The sequence below is a fragment of the Poeciliopsis prolifica genome, unplaced genomic scaffold (genome assembly GCF_027474105.1).
Source record: "Poeciliopsis prolifica strain line A6 unplaced genomic scaffold, Auburn_PproV2 SCAFFOLD006, whole genome shotgun sequence".
Taxonomy (NCBI): Eukaryota; Metazoa; Chordata; class Actinopteri; order Cyprinodontiformes; family Poeciliidae; genus Poeciliopsis; species Poeciliopsis prolifica.
The window spans coordinates 18,967,215-18,988,615 of NW_026562381.1; the positions used below are offsets into that span (position 1 = coordinate 18,967,215).

Below are 21,401 nucleotides of genomic sequence, written 5' to 3' on the forward strand. Positions count from 1 at the left end.
GTGTGTGTGTGTGTGTGTGTGTGTGCGTCTGTGTGTGTGTGTGCGTCTGTGTGAGTCTGTGTGCGTCTGTGTGCGTCTGTGTGTGTGTGTCTGTGTGTGTGTGTGTGTGCGTCTGTGTGAGTCTGTGTGTGTGTGTGTGTGCGTCTGTGTGTGCGCTGTGTGTGTGTGTGTGTGTGTGTGTGTGTGTGTGTGTGTGTGTGTGTGTGTGTGTGTGTGCTGCTTCGTTGCTCTCCTGATTGACACTTTCCTGTGATTCTCTGTTCTGCCCCTGTGGCCTCTTAAACTACCCTCTTTGCCCCAGGCAGGACAATCTTACCCCCTCTGCTCCTCTTCATCTTCTACCTGTCGTGAGGCATTCAGGCAGCGTCAGATATTTCCTGCGGGGCTTTGAGCCCTGAACTCTAACAGCAGTGTCCCAATGTGAGAAATGGTCATGATGCGTTTACTGACCTGCTGATCTGTAAATCTTCTCTTATTAGTTTTGGTTTCATGACTTATGAGCTGGACTTCCTGCCAGTTTCAGGACGTTCTGTAACGTCATCTGGAGCGTTTTGGTTCTGAATGAAGATCATGAAGCGTCTCCTTCATCTGAATCTATTTGCTGCTTTGAGGCTCTTCTGTCGATCATTCATGATTCTCAGTTCTTGTCCTCTTCCTGGGAAATGAGGTGATGAGGAATCCCGGTGATTCTTGGGTCAGTCGGCCTCCGGATGGCGCTGCTCCTCTCTTCGCCTCTTTTCGTGGTTTCTTCTCGTTCTGTCTCTCTCGTTACCTTCATGTAAATCTTGACTCCTGGTTGACTTCAGGTCTGGCTCTCTTCCTCTGAAGATTAGCTCCGCCCACAAACACAATTACAGAATAATTGACCAAGTGGGCGGAGTTAAGACCAAACCATTATTATTATCATTTTTTAAACTGACTGGCGCCAAAGTTAGCACCTATTTCCTGCTAGCGGTTACAGCATGTGACTCACCAAGCGCTCCTCTTCCTCCTCCTCTTCCTCCTCTTCCTCCTCTTCCTCCTCTTCCTGGATGTTCAGGAGGAGGAAGAGGAGGAGGAGGAGGAGGAGGAGCAAACTGCAGAGATCTTCAGTCTTCCAAACTGAAAAGAGTGAGGAGGAACCCATCCGACTGCTGCTGGCTCTGGTTCTGATTTCGGTTCTGGTTCCTTTGGGAATCAAACTCCACCCAAAAGTGACGCTTTAATTTGAAACCGTTTCCTGTTTTCACGGCCTCCCGGCCACGTGACCAGAGCTTGGCGCGCATCCGGCAGCCAATCAGCTGCAGCTGGTTTGGTTCAAAGGACGTCCAATGAAAGTCTCTGCAGCTCGTGATGCTGCAGCTGCAGGCGCTGCAGGCGCTGCGGCCGCCTGCCGGACGGCGGTTAATCCCGCTCAATTAGCGCACGCTCCCGCGCACAACCACAATGCGGGGCGCGGGAATCGGGAGCGCGCAGGGCCTCCGCGACCAACAGCAAACAGCAATAAACAGAAACTTTTAATATTGGAGCAAATTTCTGTTTAAACAGGAGAGAATGATAATAATTATAATAACTATTATTATTATAACCACAACAATAATGATAATAATAATAACTATTATTATCATTGTTATTATTATTATAATAACAACAATAATATAAATAATAACAGTGACACAGACGAGTCTTTGAGGCTCGATTGGATCCATTCTTCAACTGATTAATAAATAAGTAAATTTACCAATACATTTTTAAAATAATTTTCTTTTGAATATTATTGTGACATAATTACATTTTAATGATCTGTAAAAACAGAAAATCTGCAGAAATCCTTTTTGCTGTTCATCTTAGTACATTTTTAGCTTTCTGAATTATTAATCAGCGTTTTTTGATAATCCTCTGATATTTCACTGTTTTGGTATTTTGTGATTTTCTGCAGTGAATCAAAGTTTGTTTTATTTGTTTGGATTAATTATTCAAACTTTTTAATTTGGACTATTCATAATGAAAACAGAATGATAAAGTTATTGGAAAATTAACTTTGTTTCAAAAAGTTTTTACACTATTAGAAAATATTTTTTATTTTAGACCAAACATTTATTTATAGTTAATAAATCGGCAGAATTTTTCATGAACAGTAAAACGAACCGATATTAATACTAATGATCATAAATGCTGGTGAAGGCGCGTGCACGTCCGGAGGCCTGTGATTGGCTATAGAAACAGAAACACGTGACTTTTTAATAGAAACGTTAAAACTTTATTCATTCAATAGAAAAACCACAAAAACTTCCAGTAAATAGAATAAAAATCTGTTTATGTACAAAATACAAGTTTTGATGTGAGGAATGCAAATAAATACAAACAACAGGTGGGGGAGGGGGGTGTTCTGTGAAGGGAGGGCATGGGGGGAGGAGGGGGAGGAGGGGGGTTCTTTCAACTTTTGTCAGAGCGAAGAAACTGGATTTCCACGCTCAGTTTTCTGCTTCAGCGCTTTACTAATTATAAAGTTGACTCTTCACCTCCAGGAGGAGGAGGAGGAGGAAGAGGAGGAGGAAGAAGAGGACGAGGAGGAGGAAGAGGAGGACGAGGAGGAGGAAGAGGAGGAGGAGGAGAAGAAAGAGGAAGAGGAGGAGGAGGAAGAGGAGGAGGAGGAGAAGAAAGAGGAAGAGGAGGAGGAGAAGGAGGAGGAGGAAGAGGAGGAAGAGGAGGAGGAATAGGAGGAGGAGGAGGAGGTCTGACTGGAATCTGCTCACTGGAGGTTTAAGGGGGGAAAGTGCAAAGATGTTTAGAGTGAAACGCAAAGTGAGACAAATAAATGAAGAAGAACGTTCTTCTCATCCAGTTCAGTTCAGTAAGGCAAAATGCTGCTCCGCTGCGGGACAGGTCTGTCTGCAGGTGTGTCCAGGTGTCCTCAGTAGATGCCCGTAGCGAAGCTACGGAAGCCGAACAGCGCGTCCCGCTGCAGCAGGTCGTCCGGCGCGGCGGGACTGCCCGGGCTGGAGGCGCAGTAGGCCGGGGAGGAGGAGGACGAGGAGCCGCCGGAGCTCCAGCAGCGGCCTGCGCTGCCGTCGCTGGCCGGGCTGGGGGCGGCCCGCAGTGGGAGCGGCTCCCCGCCGCGGCCCGCCTGCAGGTCCGCGATGCGGATGGTTTCGGACAAAGCCCAGATGTAGTTGTGCGCAAAGCGCAGAGTCTCGATCTTGGTGAGTTTGGTCTCGTCCGGGAATGCGGGCAGGACGCCCCGCAGCGCGTCCAGCGCGTCGTTCAGGTTGTGCATGCGGTTCCGCTCCCGGTCGTTGGCCTTCAGCCGCCGGCTCTTCTTCACCACCTGCGCGCTGGCGTCAGTGCGACCGCGGCCGCGCCGCCGCTTCTTCTGCAGCGGCGGCGACTGGTGGGGCGGCGGGGACGCGCCGCGCATGCTGCCGCCCCGCACGCTATCCTCATCGTCAGTGTGCGGGAACAGGTCGCAGCTGGTATCGGTGTCGGAGAACACGGAGTCCATCTGGGATTCGGTTCGGTTCTGAGGAGCGACAGCAGAGTTACATGCAGGTCCTGGTCGTGCGGGTGCAACAGGAAAGCGCGTGCGCTGACTCACCTGGTGAGATGAGGAGGTGTTGGTTCCGACCCAGCAGAACCGGGTCTGGATCAGGACTGTTGGCACGCGCCTTTGCTGCACTGGATCAGCTCGTGAGCCTGGCACACGCCCGGCCTCAGCCCGCTTATATATCGGGCCGGACAATGACCGCCCCCCCCAGGTTTCCCCCCAGCGGCAGGTCGGCCCCGTGCCAACCGCCTCATCTGCATAATGACGCCGCAGCGCCCCGCACGGAGAAGCGTGCCGCCGGACAGCGGCAGCCAATCAGAGGAGGAGCAGAGCCACGCGAGCGACACGCACAGACCCGCTTCTCCCCCACCACCAACCACACACACACACACACACACACACACACACACACACACACACACACACACACACACACACACTAAAATCTTGACCTGCTTTAAGAGAGAAAACTCAAGTCCAGAACCTTTCAGAAGAACCAGAACAGAACCAGCTGAGCTGTTCTGGTTCTGTTCTGTTCTTCTTTTTAATTGGTTTATTAAGTGTATTGATAACGTTTCAATAAACTGATTGATTGATTCAGTTGTGAAATTAAAAGGCAAATAAAGTTTGACAAAGATTTCCTAAAGGTGGAACAGCAAGTTGGTTCTGATTGGACCTTCTGCCTGTCTGGACATCCTGACTCCTGACAGAACCGCCAGCTGGACCGGTACCGGTTCGGATCACTCTTGGCAAAGCACATGATGAAGGAAGCTGAAGTCTAACCCGCAACCTTCCTTTGCTCCAACAGGCGGTTTCCTGGTCCTCCAGAACCATGTCTTGTTCTGGACGCACGCGGCCTGGTCATTTTGATTTGTAGAAACTGAAATATTTTTTCTCTTATTGTTAGGGTTATTATATATAATAATATATCATTTCTGAACTCAGCAGAACCTTTCTACCGGGAACCAAGCCGTTCGGAACCGGACCGTTCTGCTCCGGTCCGGTTCCTCTGGATCAGCTCCAAGAGTTTCAAGAAGAAACAAGAAAAAGATTGAAAAAATCCTCTGAGAACCAACAGAACCGGATCCGGTTGATGTGATCTGGGCTGAACTCGCGCACTGTGCGCGCGCGCGCACATTGCGCACTGTGTGCGCGCGCGCGTCCTGTGAAGACATCTTTATGAGACTTTTCCATCAATTATTCCATTTAGATTCGCGGAGCAGCAGAAACCTGCAGAGTCTTTCTGCAGCTTTATCCGGGGGCTCATTTATAAATAATTACACAATGTTTAGAGTCTTCAGGCATGTATAATATATCAAAGCGATTATGAGGTGAATTGTTCCATTGTGGCGCTGCGCCTCTTTTCACCGCGCTCCGCTCGTCCCGCTCCAGATTCGCCTCTTTGTGCCGCTTTCTTTCTGCCTGCGCTTCTCTATTGGGCTTTTCTTATTCTAATGGCCCAGCGGGACAAAACAGAGCCGAGCTGCACACAAAACCAGAGCCGGCCGCACACAAATCATCTCCGGCCGCCCAGGCCGCAGGGCCGGCACAAGCCCCGCGGGGCCCGGGGCAGTGACCCGCATGACCCCAAATCCAACATAGCACTTTATATCAAGAAAAACTAACAAAAAATCTTCATATTTTAATTCAGAAAATGTAAATGTTTAAAATTGTAAATTGCGTTTGATCTTATTTTATTTCATTTGAACTCCACAAATCTCGTTGGTTTCTATTTCATTTTCAAAAATCTGACAGCCACAGAGGACAGCGGCCTTGAATCTATGTTCTCCATTTTTCTGATTCTTTTCAGGTTTTTCAAAGTGTAGAAGAAGAGCCACTGCTGCTTGTTGTGAATGTGGAGCGCATCACTGCCCCCTATCAGAGACATATGGTACTTTCTGCGTCACTTCACAGATCAGAGATTCAAGATCGGACACATGTATTTAATAAATCAGACTGTGTAGAACATGTGTAATTAAACAAACACATTGTTTAAATACTATAAACAAAATACTTTATCTGACTTATTTCATGTATTTGAACAAGGGATGTGTAAGTTCTGCCATTTTGAACATAAAAATGTTAACAATAATAAAGACATTTAAATTAGACTCTCTTATTGTTATCAGCTTCTGTTTTATTTCTCATGTACATTTAAAAACAAAATATAAAATCCACCCAGTCCAAAGTTCTGCAACACAGAAAGTCTGAAAACATTCAGACTGGAAACATTCCTCAGTGTTTTGTGTGTGTGTGTGCATGTGCGTGCGTGTGTGTGTGTGTGTGCATGTGCGTGCGTGTGTGTGTGCATGTGCGTGTGTGAGTGCAAGAAGAGGAGATGTGGGTGCTGAGTAAATCGCCCTCTGATTGGTGGAAGCAGCTGCTGTTCTCCTCCTGATCTTCAGGTGGCGCTGATCTGAAATCATCAGAGTCTGAGCCCAAGCTTCCAGCTGGTTTTGGACTCTACTGGACCAGAACCAGCATGGAGATGAAGGACGTCGTCTCTGAAGCATCCCAGGGTTTCCAGAACAACCATCAGTCTCTACATCCCACCTGGTTGTTTGGGAGAAGCTCTCTCCTCTACTGCCATCACAGACAGAACCAATACTAGAACTGTAACCAAACCCCAACTGGATCTGTTCTCTGTTAGCAGGGTGGAGGATGCATGGTGCTATGGGCCTGTTTCTCTTCTGAAGGTCCTGGTTCAGCTGTAGGAGAACTGGCTCAGTATCTGTTCATGATCCAGAGCATCAGGTTTCTTTTAGCTTTGGGTCTCAGGTTCTAGACCAGAAACTCAAACTTGTTCTGGAACCAGACCCAGAGAATCCATCCTGATCTTCCAGGTGCCGCCTTCTCCTCCTCCAGGTATCACCTGCTGAGAAACATCGTCCCTCCAGCGTGTCCTGGCTTTCCTCTCCTCCTGGAGGAACATGAACTCCTCACAGGGATCCTCCATCCTGACCAGAAGCCTCACCTGGATCCTCTCAATGTGAAGGAGCAGCGGCTCTAGTCTGAGTCCCTCTAGGATGACTCAGCTTCTGTCTTTAAGGGAGAGCCCAGCCACTCTACGGAAAAAATACATTTCGGCCGGGTAACCTAACCCTAACCCTCCCTTCTTCCCTCATTCATGAACCCAAAGGTACTTGAACTCCTCCACTGGAGGCAGGACTAGTCAAATTGCTGAATTTTTGCATATTTTCATTAAAATGCTCAGAAGTGCAGCAGGTGAGGCAGCAGGAAGCCGAGCCTCACCTGGACTGATCAGCGTCTCACTAACTGCACTGGCTGCCTGTCGATAGCAGCTCCTCCTGTCTGAACGGCGCCAATTAAATGGCTAAAAAACATTTAATGTATCAACTGATTTTACATCATTTAGCTCAGCTGTGGAGCTAGCCATGGAGTTAGCCATGGAGCTAGTCATGGAGCTAGCCATGGAGCTAGTCATGAAGCTAGTCATGGAGCTAGCCATGGAGCTAGTCATGGAGCTAGCCATGGAGCTAGTCATGAAGCTAGCCATGGAGCTAGTCATGAAGCTAGTCATGGAGCTAGCCATGGAGCTAGTCATGGAGCTAGCCATGGAGCTAGTCATGAAGCTAGTCATGGAGCTAGCCATGGAGCTAGTCATGGAGCTAGCAATGGAGCTAGTCATGAAGCTAGCCATGGAGCTAGTCATGAAGCTAGTCATGGAGCTAGCCATGGAGCTAGTCATGGAGCTAGCCATGGAGCTAGTCATGAAGCTAGTCATGGAGCTAGCCATGGAGCTAGTCATGGAGCTAGCCATGGAGCTAGTCATGAAGCTAGCCATGGAGCTAGTCATGAAGCTAGTCATGGAGCTAGCCATGGAGCTAGTCATGGAGCTAGCCATGGAGCTAGCCATGGAGCTAGCCATGGAGCTAGTCATGGAGCTAGCCATTGAGCTAGTCATGAAGCTAGTCATGGAGCTAGTCATGGAGCTAGTCATGGAGCTAGCAATGGAGCTAGTCATGAAGCTAGCCATGGAGCTAGTCATGAAGCTAGTCATGGAGCTAGCCATGGAGCTAGTCATGAAGCTAGTCATGGAGCTAGCCATGGAGCTAGTCATGGAGCTAGCCATGGAGCTAGTCATGAAGCTAGTCATGGAGCTAGCCATGGAGCTAGTCATGGAGCTAGCCATGGAGCTAGTCATGAAGCTAGCCATGGAGCTAGTCATGAAGCTAGTCATGGAGCTAGCCATGGAGCTAGTCATGGAGCTAGCCATGGAGCTAGTCATGAAGCTAGTCATGGAGCTAGCCATGGAGCTAGTCATGGAGCTAGCAATGGAGCTAGTCATGAAGCTAGCCATGGAGCTAGTCATGAAGCTAGTCATGGAGCTAGCCATGGAGCTAGTCATGGAGCTAGCCATGGAGCTAGTCATGAAGCTAGTCATGGAGCTAGCCATGGAGCTAGTCATGGAGCTAGCCATGGAGGTAGTCATGAAGCTAGCCATGGAGCTAGTCATGAAGCTAGTCATGGAGCTAGCCATGGAGCTAGTCATGGAGCTAGCCATGGAGCTAGCCATGGAGCTAGCCATGGAGCTAGTCATGGAGCTAGCCATTGAGCTAGTCATGAAGCTAGTCATGGAGCTAGTCATGGAGCTAGCCATGGAGCTAGTCATGGAGCTAGCCATGGAGCTAGTCATGGAGCTAGCCATGGAGCTAGCCATGGAGCTAGTCATGGAGCTAGCCATGGAGCTAGTCATGGAGCTAGTCATGGAGCTAGCCATGGAGCTAGTCATGGAGCTAGCCATGGAGCTAGTCATGGAGCTAGCCATGGAGCTAGTCATGAAGCTAGTCATGGAGCTAGCCATGGAGCTAGTCATGGAGCTAGCCATGGAGCTAGCCATGGAGCTAGCCATGGAGCTAGTCATGGAGCTAGCCATTGAGCTAGTCATGAAGCTAGTCATGGAGCTAGTCATGGAGCTAGTCATGGAGCTAGCCATGGAGCTAGCCATGGAGCTAGTCATGGAGCTAGCCATGGAGCTAGTCATGGAGCTAGCCATGTAGCTAGTCATGGAGCTAGTCATGGAGCTAGCCATGGAGCTAGTCATGGAGCTAGTCATGGAGCTAGCCATGGAGCTAGCCATGGAGCTAGCCATGGAGCTAGTCATGGAGCTAGTCATGGAGCTAGTCATGAAGCTAGCCATGGAGCTAGTCATGAAGCTAGTCATGGAGCTAGCCATGGAGCTAGTCATGAAGCTAGCCATGGAGCTAGTCATGGAGCTAGTCATGGAGCTAGCCATGGAGCTAGCCATGGAGCTAGCCATGGAGCTAGTCATGGAGCTAGTCATGGAGCTAGTCATGAAGCTAGCCATGGAGCTAGTCATGGAGCTAGCCATGGAGCTAGTCATGGAGCTAGTCATGAAGCTAGCCATGGAGCTAGTCATGGAGCTAGCCATGGAGCTAGTCATGGAGCTAGTCATGAAGCTAGCCATGGAGCTAGTCATGGAGCTAGTCATGGAGCTAGCTATACAGTGAAGGGCAGCAATATATTTAGTTTTCTCCTCTTGTCACATCAATCACTCATTAATAATTGCAAAACAGACATTAAGCCTAAAACCAAACTGCTGCAACAGACTGAATGTTCTGCTCTGTGTTTTTGTTTGTTTTGTTGTTGTCAGTTGTTATGCCAACGAGTCTGCGTTGTATCTGCGTTGACAGAGTGAGAAAGGAAAGGTTTTGAGTTGGACTTTAACGGTGTAGTGGCTAAAATCCTATTTTTCAGGCTGCTGGTGGTTCTGTCTGAAAGTGTGTTTTACATGCGCTCAGATTCAGGATGCTTTTAGTTTGACTTATCATGAAATCATTTATTATTCAAACGTTTTCCACTGTTTTACTATTGTCATAGAAATCCACACAAACTCGATATCAAACCTAAACCACGCACAGAAGAAAACGGTTTCCTCTTCTCTTTAAAAACAACAGGTTATTTAAGGTCAATCATGATTGACCTTAAATAACCTGGTGGGATAAAAACAAGAAAGTATAAATGGCTCTACAATGGATTTCTCAGAATAAAATTAATAATATCGACATGTTCATGTTTGACTGAGTTATTGGAGTTATTCTTTTTGCTCTCCATCGTTATACATTTGTATGTATATATATATATACACATATATATGTGTGTGTGTGTGTGTGTGTGTGTGTGTGTGTGTGTGTGTGTGTGTGTGTGTAGAGAGGGAGGGATTTGTTTGTTCCTGTTCAGGCTGATTTTCTGACGGGATTAAAAACTCAACACGAGATGTGACTGAATTTTAATGAAGTGAAACATGTGAGAAAGTAAGATGAACACCCGACACACACACACACACACACACACACACACACACACACACACACACACACACACACACACACACACACACACACGCCCCAGGCTGCTGGTGGAGGGTGATCTGATTTGAAGGAAGAAGTTTAATCTGCTTAGCCTCTGATTAACGGCCTGGTAATCCTGCAGCCCAACGATCTGACAGCAGCACCCCCCCCTCATGGAAGGCCTCACCAAGATGGCAGGTGATGAAGATGAGGATGATGATGGTTCCATCATCAGTTCACTGTGAAGTCCTGATCCAGTCCAGGATTATTCTCGCTCTGTCTGGTTCTCCGGGTTTTCCTTCAGTTCTTCAGGATCCAGAGTCTCATTTTTCTGTCCTGGTTCTGACCCGGAACCGGATCAGGGCCAGAGCCAGAACCAGAATCAGAACCAGAAACGTGGATCTGGTCCGTCATCAAACCAAAACCACATTGTTGAAAAAAATAAATATTTAATGTGACAAATAAAGTTTTTCAGTTTCAACAATGTAAATCATTTAGGAGAAAATAAAAACTAAAAATAATTTCTGACTGAAGTTAAGCTGTAAAAATGAAAACAAACATTTGTCTGCTAAGCTAATGAAGTCGATTTTATGAATAAACTCAGATCTTTCATCTGCATGATAGTAAATAGATGGAAATATTCTAATGATTCATTTTCACTCAAATTGTCAGATTGTGAATTTAATCCATTTGTGATGAACAGATTTCAAATGAATCATTTTAAAATGATTTTGGAAGAAACGTGTCAGATTCTGTAAAATACTTTATAAAATATGAAGATGAGAAATGACAAAGATGAGAGCAGATTGTGTGGATTGTTCATTCAGGAGCAAATAAAAGTATTTTCTGAGGCAGATCCGAGAAAATATGATTCAAAAATCAAATCAGAACCTGAGTCTGAAGTATTGATCTGTATCAATATTGTCAATAATTTGATCGATCTCCATTTCTTCATGAGGAACGCCTCAAAATCTGGATCAATGTTTGACTCACCGAAGAACCGGTTCTGACCCGAAGGGTTCTTTCCTTCCTCTGAACGTCGTTCGGATCTCTTCCTCTAAGGTGAAAACATCCGGCCCGGTTCCGGCCCGGTTCCGGCCCGGTTCCGGCTCCAGGACGGGTCGCTCCGGTTCGGTTCCGGTTCCTTTCTGGCCGTGGCGTTGCCATGGCGCCGGGCCTTTGTGGCGCTAATGTCGGCAAACTGGAGGTAAATTACGAGGCTGAGCAAACAGCCGCTCAGAGAAAGGAAGACGGATGGAGCCGCTGCGTTACATTAAAACCTTCCTGAAGCGGCGGCGGAAACATATCGATAACAGCCGACAGACGAACAATAAACTGTATTTGATCACCGCGGTCTGTGTGCAGAGCTGAGGAAGAGGAGGAGGAGGAGGAAGAGGAGGACATGGAGGAGGACATGGAGGAGGACATCAGATCGAGATGCTTCTGCTGTTCATGCTGCAAACTTTCAGGACACAAAACAAACTAGAAGTTTAGCATTTCCTGTGGAGCGCAGAGCGAATCCTGGAGCCTGAAGCTAACAGCAGAAACAGGTCAGAACAGAGCAGGTTCATTAATATGAGTATCAGTAGCTAACTCAGTTAGCAGTTAGCTAGTTCGCAGTCAGTAGTTAACTGCTAACTCCAGTCAGCCGGAGCAGTGACTCTCCAGGCGGTGGGTAAATCTGGACCTGCGGGTTCGGTCTCACACCACCTTACAAAGTCAAATGAGCCAAAAGCTAAAGCTAGCTGAAATATTGACAGTCATGCTAAGGATAGCATGCTGGCCAGCATTAGCATGTCACCCTCCTTTAACTTACAGCGCTGGTAGAAAGTTAACCGCTAACATCAGCGGCCTTTTAGCGGAGCATTGACTGCGGCTCCTGACCCGGTTCTGTTTGGTTGGGTTCGAAACCAGGAGCGGCGGGTTGGGATGTGAGGCGTTCACAGACTCCACTGCTTTCATCACGTCATATTCTCATTTCCAGACGTTGTTCAGATTTACGGTCAGTCTGCTCAATTGGAACAGATTATTTTTTTACCAGAACCATTGCTGACCCACAAGAACACAAAGACCCGTCTGCTGTTTATCCAGAAAATGTTCTGTGGACTGAATAGACAAAAAAGACTTTTCTGGAAGGTGCTGAAACCAACAGAACATCCTGGCCAGAGCCAGACAAGGTGGTGGCAGTATGATGGTCTGGGACGCTGCCTTTGTGAGACCAAAACATGAAGCAACACAAAGCACCATCAGCCAATCACAGGCAAGTCGGATGAAAAACAAACCAATCACAACCAACAAGTCCAAATGCTGCTGTTGAAAAACTCAAAAGGAAAATGAAGCAGCTGAACTCTGAAGCCTGATCACCTGGCAAACCTGAGGAACCGGGACCAGGCCCGGAGGAGCGACCTCTGACCCTTAGCGGAGCAGGACACCCTGGTCACAGGACCCCGGCCGTCTCCAGGCTGAGGACGGAGACGCGTCCTGCAGCAGAGGAGGCCATATGGTCTGCACTGCAATAACTGGGCTCTGCTGCAACAAAGGAGCAATTGAGACTCACACAAGGACTGAGAGTCTTGACTTGACAAAGCTGTGAAAACTCTCTTCTTTCAGGCTAATGAAGCCGTCGTCTGGGGGAGTGGTGGAGGCCGGGGGGGACTGGGAGGACTGGGAGGACTGGGAGGAGGCCGAGCCGTCCGGGACGTGATTTGTCATACAATCTGAATCTTTAGGAGGGCAGCAGCAGAGACACCTCCTCTCCATATGTCTGCTTCGTTAGCATCTGAAAGCTGCAGGAGGAGGAGGAGGAGGAGGAGGAGGATGAGGATGAGGAGGAGGAGGAGGGACACGTCCCTGAAGCTGCATGTCTCTTATTTAGTTGTAGTTGTGCTTTAAACGTCTTCAGGACAGAAAACAAATGCGTTATTCCGATCAGACTTTCCTTCCTGCACATTTCCAAAGTAAAAGCATGTGATGCTGAGCTCTGGTTTGCTGTTCACTGAGGTGATTGTTGGACTTTCAGCAGCAAGTTTCAGATTCTGTTCATATGATCTGAAGAGTGATGGTTAGTTATGTTATGAGCTTTTATTTTGGCGTCATTTTGAAGGAACAGTTCAATAATTACAAGCAGGAAACCGAGAGGAAACATGAAGTTTGACTCTGATGTCCAACCATAGCGTTGCAGGCGCTCTGGGTTCGCCACAACGAACCTTCTCTAACCCCAACCCTGACCCTGACCCCAACCCTAATCCCAACCCTAACCCCAATCCCAACCCTAACCCCAATCCCAACCCCAACCCTAATCCCGACCCTAACCCTTCTCACCTTGTGTTCAGAAAATCCTCTGGGTTTCTACTGAATCTGAGGGTTAAAAAAATGTGAATACCAGCATGCAAATGTTACAGCTGGCATCATGAAAATGATTTCAATACATGAGCTTTTAAATTCTGCAGAATAAGATGTTAGCATAACTTTAGCGAGGCTAACATGTTACTTTCTGCTGCTTGCTGTTGGACTCGGGCAGTGATGCATTCTGGTCCAGTTAAAACTGGCTTGTTTGAAGTCTGTTATGTTTTCAAGTGAGTTCTTGAAATCCTTTTCCATTTTCTCAGAGAAGAAGGTTTCAGGTCCGCTGCAGGTGCCGTTAGATCCAGTGGCTCAGTCAAAGGAAGGTTGCTTAACCTGTCAACAGCGGTAAACAAGATACAGGCAACGTTGATGTTTTTGTTTATGATTCAACCAAAGAACGTTTGGTTTCATAATAAATATGAAGTGACGTTTTACGCCATTTACATTCAGCATTCTCCAAGGCTTCAATCACTTCTCACCAGTAGAGCATTTCTCCACAGAGATTTCTTCCTTCCACACAATCTTCACTTCAATGGAACCTGAAATGGTATCTGAAATGTATGTTGAAAATGATCGGCCAGCTCATCTTCTGACTTACAGCACAGAGAGATTTGAAGTTTCTGCCGAGTTTTCCAGGAAATATTTTGTCATAAATGCTTTGCTTCGTGATTCAGCAGATTGAACTTTCAGCGTTGACAGAGAAATGATGAGAGGGAACGACATCAACAGAGATATTAATAATATTGGCAGCCTGACTGCTGATCCGCTCCAGAGTCCTCATGTGTGTTTCCTGCCCCGCATGTTGAGTCGAGGCAAAGCTAGCAGCAATAGCTCAGCTTTTTGCCCCTCTGTCTTCAGCTTGACAGGATGGATGTTGAAATCTCCCTCAATCCTTAAACAGTCATAATCAATAAGATAACAGCTATTAAAGTCATTGGGAAAATTTGCCACATATTTGGGGTTTTTGCATAAAGTTAGTTTCAGAGATTTTAAAGGAGTCAAATTTTCCCAGAAAACTGTTTAGTTTAGTGAATCATAAAGTATTTTAGCTCTCTTATTTTCTCACCTAACTTACTAGGAGTTGCTGATTGGATTAGTACAGATGCTTCGTTATTGTAATCCAACATTTATCAGATCCAGTTTAGGTGACTGTTTATAAATCTTCACAGTTTTCTTTAGACATCGGATCAATTTGAAGTTTGAATTTAAATCTTTATTTTTTATGATTGCTGTTAATTCTCTGTAATTCAGTGATTATCCTCGCCGAGGGCTAATGCTAATGTTTCAATGCTAGTGATGTAGCACTGACCAAATAGCTTTTACCAGAAAGCTTGATGAGAACATTGGACAGTAATAACCCTTCAACAACCGGGGGCCCCATGTATCAAACTGCGTAGTTTTCACACTAAAACTTGCCAGACAGACAAATTTAGAAAAGTGTGATGTACAAAACAATCTGCATGTTTAAAGCCGCGCTGCTTTATACATCATACCTGATTTGGGTCTGCAGCTGATCTAGAAGCTGCTGCTGAAGTTCTGACTAAAACCAGGAAGATAGAGAACAGAAGACCAGTTTTAAATCCCTGTAGCTCAAAGAATAGACTTTAAAATACTTTAAAATCGCTCAACGGTTTAAAGATCTGCTGCTGTTGTATCAACCTGCCAGACCTCTCAGGTTCTGGTTCTGGTTCTGCTCTGCATCAGAACCAGAATCAAACGAGGAGAAGCAGCCTTCAGCATCTGTGCACCACAGATGTGGAACAAACTTCCAGAAAACTGTAAAACAGCAGAAACCCTGACTTCCTTTAAATCTCCACTAAAAACCAGCTGTTTAGTTTGATTTGAAACGTAATCAATTATTCACTTAATGAAGGAACTTGACTTAATGTCATGTTTTGATTGTTGATTCTATGTTGCATGACTCTGTGTTTTTATGTTTGTTAGGATGTAAAGCTGCAGAAATCAAATTTGATTGGTTGAAACGGAGCAGCTGCTGCTCCGCCTGTCGCCTCCATAAGAACATCTTAATGTAAATTGATGTAAAAACCCAGAGGTCTGCCGCCGCGTGAAGACGTAACAAGGCAACGTCCTTGTTTGTAGCGTTATAAGTATTTCTAATAATAATAATTATATATTTTATTTAAAAGTTGCTTTCAGGGCACATAAGGTCACCTTACAATCAAAAATCAAAATAATAGATTTTAAAGAAGAAAAACCCATATAATAAAAATAAACTAAAGAGATTTAAGTACAGAGGCCTGTTTGAGCAGCAGCGCGTTCAGCCCGGGGTTTAAAGACACCGGTACCGGTACCGGTACCTGCTTTAAGTTCTGCTTAGAGCTCCAGGATGATCAGTCTGGATCAATCTAAACGCCAATAAACCAGCAGATCAGTATGATCTGCTGGTTAGCTACATGGCTAGCTACATGGCTTACTCTGTGGCTAGCTAGGTGGCTAACTTGGTGGCTAGCTCCTTTGCTAGCGCCATGGCTAACTCTCTTGTTAGCTCCGTGGCTAACTCTGTGGCTAGCTCCATGGCTAACTCTGTGGCTAGCTCCACGGCTAACTCTGTGGCTAGTCCCATGGCTTACTCTGTGGCTAGCTCCGTGGCTAACATTGTGGCTAGCTCTGTGGCTAACTTGGTGGCTAGCTCCATGGCTAACTCTGTGGCTAGCTCGATGGCTAACTCTGTGGCTAGCTCCATGGCTAACTCGGTGGCTAGCTCCATGGCTAACTCTGCGGCTAGCTCCATGGCTAACTCTGTGGCTAACTCTGTGGCTAGCTCCGTGGCTAACTCGGTGGCTAGCTACCTGGCTAACTTGGTGGCTAGCTCCATGGCTAACTCTGGGGGTAGCTCCGTGGCTTACTCCCTGGATAACTGTGGCTAGCTCCGTGGCTAACTTTGGCTAGCTCCATGGCTAACTGTGACTAGCTCCCTGGCTAACTTGGTGGCTAGCTCCATGGCTAACTCTGGGGGTAGCTCCGTGGCTTGCTCCCTGGATAACTGTGGCTAGCTCCATGGCTAACTCTGTGGCTAACTGTGGCTAGCTCCGTGGCTCATCCTGCGGCGATGAGCCTCAACCCTCAACACGCCATCTTAAGAATGGTAAAGGACAGAGCGGATGAGGTCAAGGTTGACATCAAGGATATTAAAATATCTATTGAGTTCATGTATGCCTGAATTGAAGACCTAAAAAATGAGAACTGAAGAATCAAACTGCAGAATTGGAGGCGCAAATAGAAGAGCAGCAGGAACATGCTGCAGATGCAGAGCGCTGCAAGCGGAGATGATGCCTCCAGCTCTAGGGACTGGCTGAACAGGAGAATGAAGAGCTGAAAGAGAAGGTTGCAGCCATCCGTCACAAATTGCACCTGATCTCGGATCAAAAGCAGCTGAAGGAATCGACGTGACTCATCGGCTGGGAAACGAATGGACTGTCAGAGCAGAGCCATCTATATCCTGTTTGCTTCGCGTTCAGTGAGGGACGTCATCTGGAGGTGCGAAAAACAACATCGACCTGAGAGAGAACAAAGTTGGTTTCGTTGAAGATTTATCCAAGGAAGACAAGGAAGCCAGGTCTGCTCTGGCCAATCGTTGAGCAGGATCCACGGATGGGAAGAGGGACAACCTCATGGGACAGAAAGCTTCTGTGGATGGAAAGAAATTCAAAGGGATTCTGGAGAATAGTATCTTTTACTCAGCAGTAAACATTATCATTATTATTTTATTTTAGGACTCATCTTAAATGGGTGACATTTGATGAAATTACTTTAACTTTCATAAAGCCCAGAGCTATTATTTTTATCTGTTAATACCAGAGTCTGCGTAATGATGTAAAATAGTTTTTCCACTCAACTGGACAGACGTCCCTCCAGATTTAGAAATGGACAGAACCGTCTTTTGGACTTCTCCAATTGGCTAAATTTATTAGATATTTGGAGACATCATCATCCTGCTGATACAAAATTCACCTGGAGTAACAAAAGCTTTGCAACTCAATCTAGAATTGACTTCTGGCTCATTTCAGAGGATATGGAGAGTCGACTAATGCAGGTACAATTTGCCCTGCGGTTTTAACTGATCACAAAATCATTTGTTTAAAAGTAAATCTTTCTAATAAGGAGAGTAGAAGAGTGTATAACCACTGGAAAGTTCACAAATCATTATTAAACTACAGAACTTACATCATTTGTTCAATAACTAATCAAACAGAACTGGACAGTCACTCAAGATAATAACCAATTTGGAAAATATTGGGAATTACTGAAGTATGAAATTAGAAGGTATGCAATCCAATTGAGCAAATAAATAAACTCAGACATTCTTACTAACATGTTAGACGATGAAGTAAAAACTACAGAAACATCAAGAGGAATTAGATGAAATAAAAAAAGAAAAACGTTTTTATTCAGTGGAGATGAAAATGGGTTGAAGAGGGCGAAAAAAAGGCAACATGGAAAAGAGAAGCTGAAAGAAAGTCATTATCTAAATTAGATATAAATAATTATGTAGTAGAAGATTCAGTAATTTCAAAATATAGAACAAATGTTCATAAAAATCTTTCTAAAAATGATAACTGCAGATGGTAGAGACTTATCGTCGAGGGATGTGAACAAAGCCAATGACTCTTTAAAAGACGACTGTGATGAAAAACTGAGGAGATAAAATCATCAGAAACCTTAAACCGAACCAGTCAGCAGCCGATCGTGACCGCTGACGCTCACATCCAACAATTATCACAATGAAACCGCCGAATTTCTTCTAGCAGTTTCTAACGAATCCGTTAACAGTGAATAAGACCATTTAATAATAAATAACCTTCACTCTATGAAATAATGTCTATCAAACTTTGGCCTCCATTTTAGCTAAAGACTGAAAAATGGTTTAAATGATTTTATACATGAATCTCAAAATGGACGCAACATTTCTGACTCGATTAGTTTTCAGATTTAGTTGATTATAAAGATCTGAAGCCGATTATTCTGTTTCTAGATGATCAACAGGCCTTTGGTTCAGTCAGTCACAACTTTGTTTTTGACACATTGTCCTTTTTTAACTTTGGGACATTTTCATTAAAACCTTTTAGACGCTTTATAAGAACAGCCAGTTCTATAAAACTTCTATATGGCACATCTAGCCGATTTCAAATCAATAAAGGCTTTTCAGGGACGTCTGGCCTCACCTTACATTTTTCTGCTTGTTGGCCAAATTCTAAATCATTTAATCAGACAGAGCTCATTTGAGGGAATTAACATATTTGATCAAGAAATTAAAAATGTACAACTTGCTGGTGATACTACAGTATTTAAAGAAAGTCAGTGACGTTCCTGCAGCTTATAGTTAAATTCTCCAGCATTTCAGGATGAAACTCAATCTCAAAAAATGTGAAATCTTTCCATTATATACAACAATATACACATGCTGCTACTGAACCGTGTATATAACAACTGACTTACCGAGAGTTTGAATCTCCACTGACCACTATCACATCGCTATTAATGATAGTCCTGTATGTGAAGATATTAAAAAGAAATGTAAGAGCAACAACTTTTCGCATGTTAGAGTCGTTCTGTTCTCATCCGGATAAACGTCTCTTCAAGTTTATGTGGAAAAATAAGTCCCATAAAATAAAAACTGTAAACTCTTTAGCTGAAGGAGGTTTAAATGTTTTGACTTTTACTGTCTTTAATCAAATGTCAAAAATGAATTTGACGAAAAGATTTCCAAACAATCCAAATTCCATGTGGAATATTTTCCCAAGTCCTGGGTTCAGTAAACCGGAGCGTCTCATTTTTTATTGCGTTTTCTCAGTTGGAAAACTTCCAGTCAAACTTCCTCAGCAGGTTCTGTGATGTTGGATCTTTTTTATAAAACAACTTCTGTCCTCATTGCTGCATCATATGGAACAATGCTGACATAAAAACAAATCATTATAATAATAATAATATTGATTTGCTCGCCAGTAAAGGTGAGTGATTTACCTCTGAGCATTTTATGAACAACAATGACATAGAGATTTCTCACACAGAATGTGAAGTGCTCATTAAAGCTGCTCTGTTGAGCTCAAACCAAACATCCAAACCTTCACGACTCAACTTCAACTGAAGGCACTAAAATAATCAATAAGAAATTTACAAACGGGTTTATCACAACTTTCTCCACTCCCATAAGTAAACATAGATCAGATTATTTGAGCAAAACATTGTGGAGTGCAAAATTTTTCCATTCATCCATTTTCTTCAGCTTATCCGGGTCGGGGTCACGGGGTCAGCGTCTTCAGAAAGGAGGCTTCCTGCTGCCAGCCTCTTGCTCCAGCTCCTCTGGGAATGCCGAGGCGTTCCCAGAGGAGCCAGGCGGGATCATCGTCCCTCCAGGAGACCCGGGCTCGTCCTCCTCCGGAAGGGGACGTTTTATTGCCTCATGAATATATTAAGATTTTACCTACAGGGGGCAGCACAGTGGAGCAGTGGGTAGCGCTGTTGCCTTGCAGCAAGAAGGTTCTGGGTTCGATTCCCGGCCCGGGGTCTTTCTGAACAGAATCTGCATGTTCTCTCTGTGCGTGGTGGGTTCTCTCCGGGTTCTCCGGGTTCTCCGGGTTCCTCCCACAGTCCAAAAACATCACAGTTAGGTTGATTGGTCTTTCCAAATTCTCCCTAGGTGTGTCTGTGTGTGTGTGTGTGTGTGTGTGTGTGTGTGTGTGTGTGGTAGTTTGTCCTGTTTGTCTCTGCGTTGCCCTGCGACAGACTGGCGACCCGTCCAGGTGACCTGTCCATGTGTCCAGGTGACCCGTCCAGGTGTCCAGGTGACCCGTTCAGGTGTCCAGGTGACCCGTCTCTCGCCCGCCACGCAGCTGGAGAGTCAGCAGCTCCTCCCGACCCCGTTAGGGAGGAGGTGATCAGAAATGGATGGATGTATTTTACATACATACTACCCAGTAAAAATAATATTTGCCGCAGCAACAGCTGCTCTTGTTGTCAGTGTGAAGGTGAAATTATTGATCGTTTATTTGTAGAATGTTCTCAGCTGCAATATTTTGGTCGGATTTGCAAAAAGCTCCTTTCAGAAAAAATATTCTTTTATCAAATTTACAAATTTTACTCAGTTTTAACAATTCAACTTTTTCTTTAGATGAAATATATATAGTGAATCTTATTATAATCCTAGCAAAATATTATGTCCACAAGATGAAATGAAGTGAAAAAAATCCCCTTTTAATAATTTTCAAAAAACTGACTTAAAAATGTATATTGGCTTTGTCGGAAAACTTAACTTTAATAATAAGAAACTGGTAAAAACTTGAACTCTTCTCCAAAAATGTAACTTTATCTCATAAGCAGATCCCGCTGTTCTTTTTTTTTTTGCTTTTGTTGTGCTGTTTGCTGTAATATACTCTTCTTCAAATGTATTTGAATATGCTTTTAACACTTTTTGTTATGAAAACCTAAATGAAAAAGTACACATCATTTCATTTAATCAATGTATATATATTTATTTAACTTTTGCCTTTCTAGACCTTAACATCAACACCCTCATTGAATGTAATTACTTTTATTTGTTTTTATTATTACAATATTTAAATATTTGTCTTTGAGTTAACATCTGTTTGTATGTCCCTGTTATTTGTTTGAAATAAAGTCAAGAAGACTTACTGTCTCTTCCTCTGCAGTGTGGAGTGTCAGTGTCTGGGATCATGAGCGCCCCCTGCCATGAGGCCAGAGAACTGCCTGCCTCACCTCCAGTTCTCCGGTTTCTGATCGCTGCTGAGCACGAAACACGTTGCACACACAGTTGGTGACAAGATCAGTGTACATTATATACATGAGCTAAATGATGTAAAATCAGTTGATACATTAAATGTTTTTTAGCCATTTAATTGGCGCCGTTCAGACAGGAGGAGCTGCTATCTGAACAACACCAGTTGCTGGAGACTTCGGATCAAGGAGCCCCTTCCATTAAAATATGATTCTATTCTTTTTCCTATGAATATTTTGTTTTGTTGTTTAAAAGCACCATGTTTGATTGTCCATGTTAAGCTGAACGTTCATTGATATGTTGGTATTTCTTGGGGCTGACAGTGAAATGAGTTTAGAAAGGGACGAGTTTTGAACAGGCGCTGAGGGCAGCCTGGGGTCCTAAGCTTCTGTGTTGAAGAACTAAGCTCAGTGGAACATAGCAGCCAAAGTGTGACGCATGTCGGATT

General features: G+C 44.8%; 1 protein-coding gene and 3 long non-coding RNA genes across 4 annotated transcripts in view; 2 read left to right on the forward strand and 2 right to left on the reverse strand.

Annotated features, from left to right (window-relative positions):
• LOC129360646 (uncharacterized) overlaps positions 1-910 on the reverse strand; it is a 12,964-nt gene extending 12,054 nt beyond the window's left edge. The window contains exon 1 of the long non-coding RNA XR_008606078.1: positions 451-910. This is a non-coding gene — a long non-coding RNA (uncharacterized LOC129360646). The remainder of the gene's footprint in view (positions 1-450) is intronic.
• A 1,656-nt stretch (positions 911-2,566) lies between these two features.
• LOC129360578 (neurogenin-1-like) lies at positions 2,567-3,705 on the reverse strand. Its single transcript, XM_055030898.1, has 2 exons — positions 3,575-3,705; positions 2,567-3,499 (listed from the first exon to the last, which is right to left on the reverse strand). Exon 2 carries the CDS (start codon positions 3,479-3,481, stop codon positions 2,894-2,896), a length of 588 nt encoding a protein of 195 aa, XP_054886873.1. The 5' UTR covers positions 3,482-3,499; positions 3,575-3,705; the 3' UTR covers positions 2,567-2,893.
• LOC129360579 (uncharacterized) lies at positions 3,099-5,634 on the forward strand. Its single transcript, XR_008606065.1, has 2 exons — positions 3,099-3,182; positions 5,334-5,634. It is a non-coding gene; the product is annotated as an uncharacterized LOC129360579 (long non-coding RNA).
• A 5,253-nt stretch (positions 5,635-10,887) lies between these two features.
• Positions 10,888-21,175, forward strand: LOC129360725 (uncharacterized). Its single transcript, XR_008606087.1, has 2 exons — positions 10,888-11,405; positions 20,868-21,175. It is a non-coding gene; the product is annotated as an uncharacterized LOC129360725 (long non-coding RNA).
• Positions 21,176-21,401: the final 226 nt, after the last annotated feature.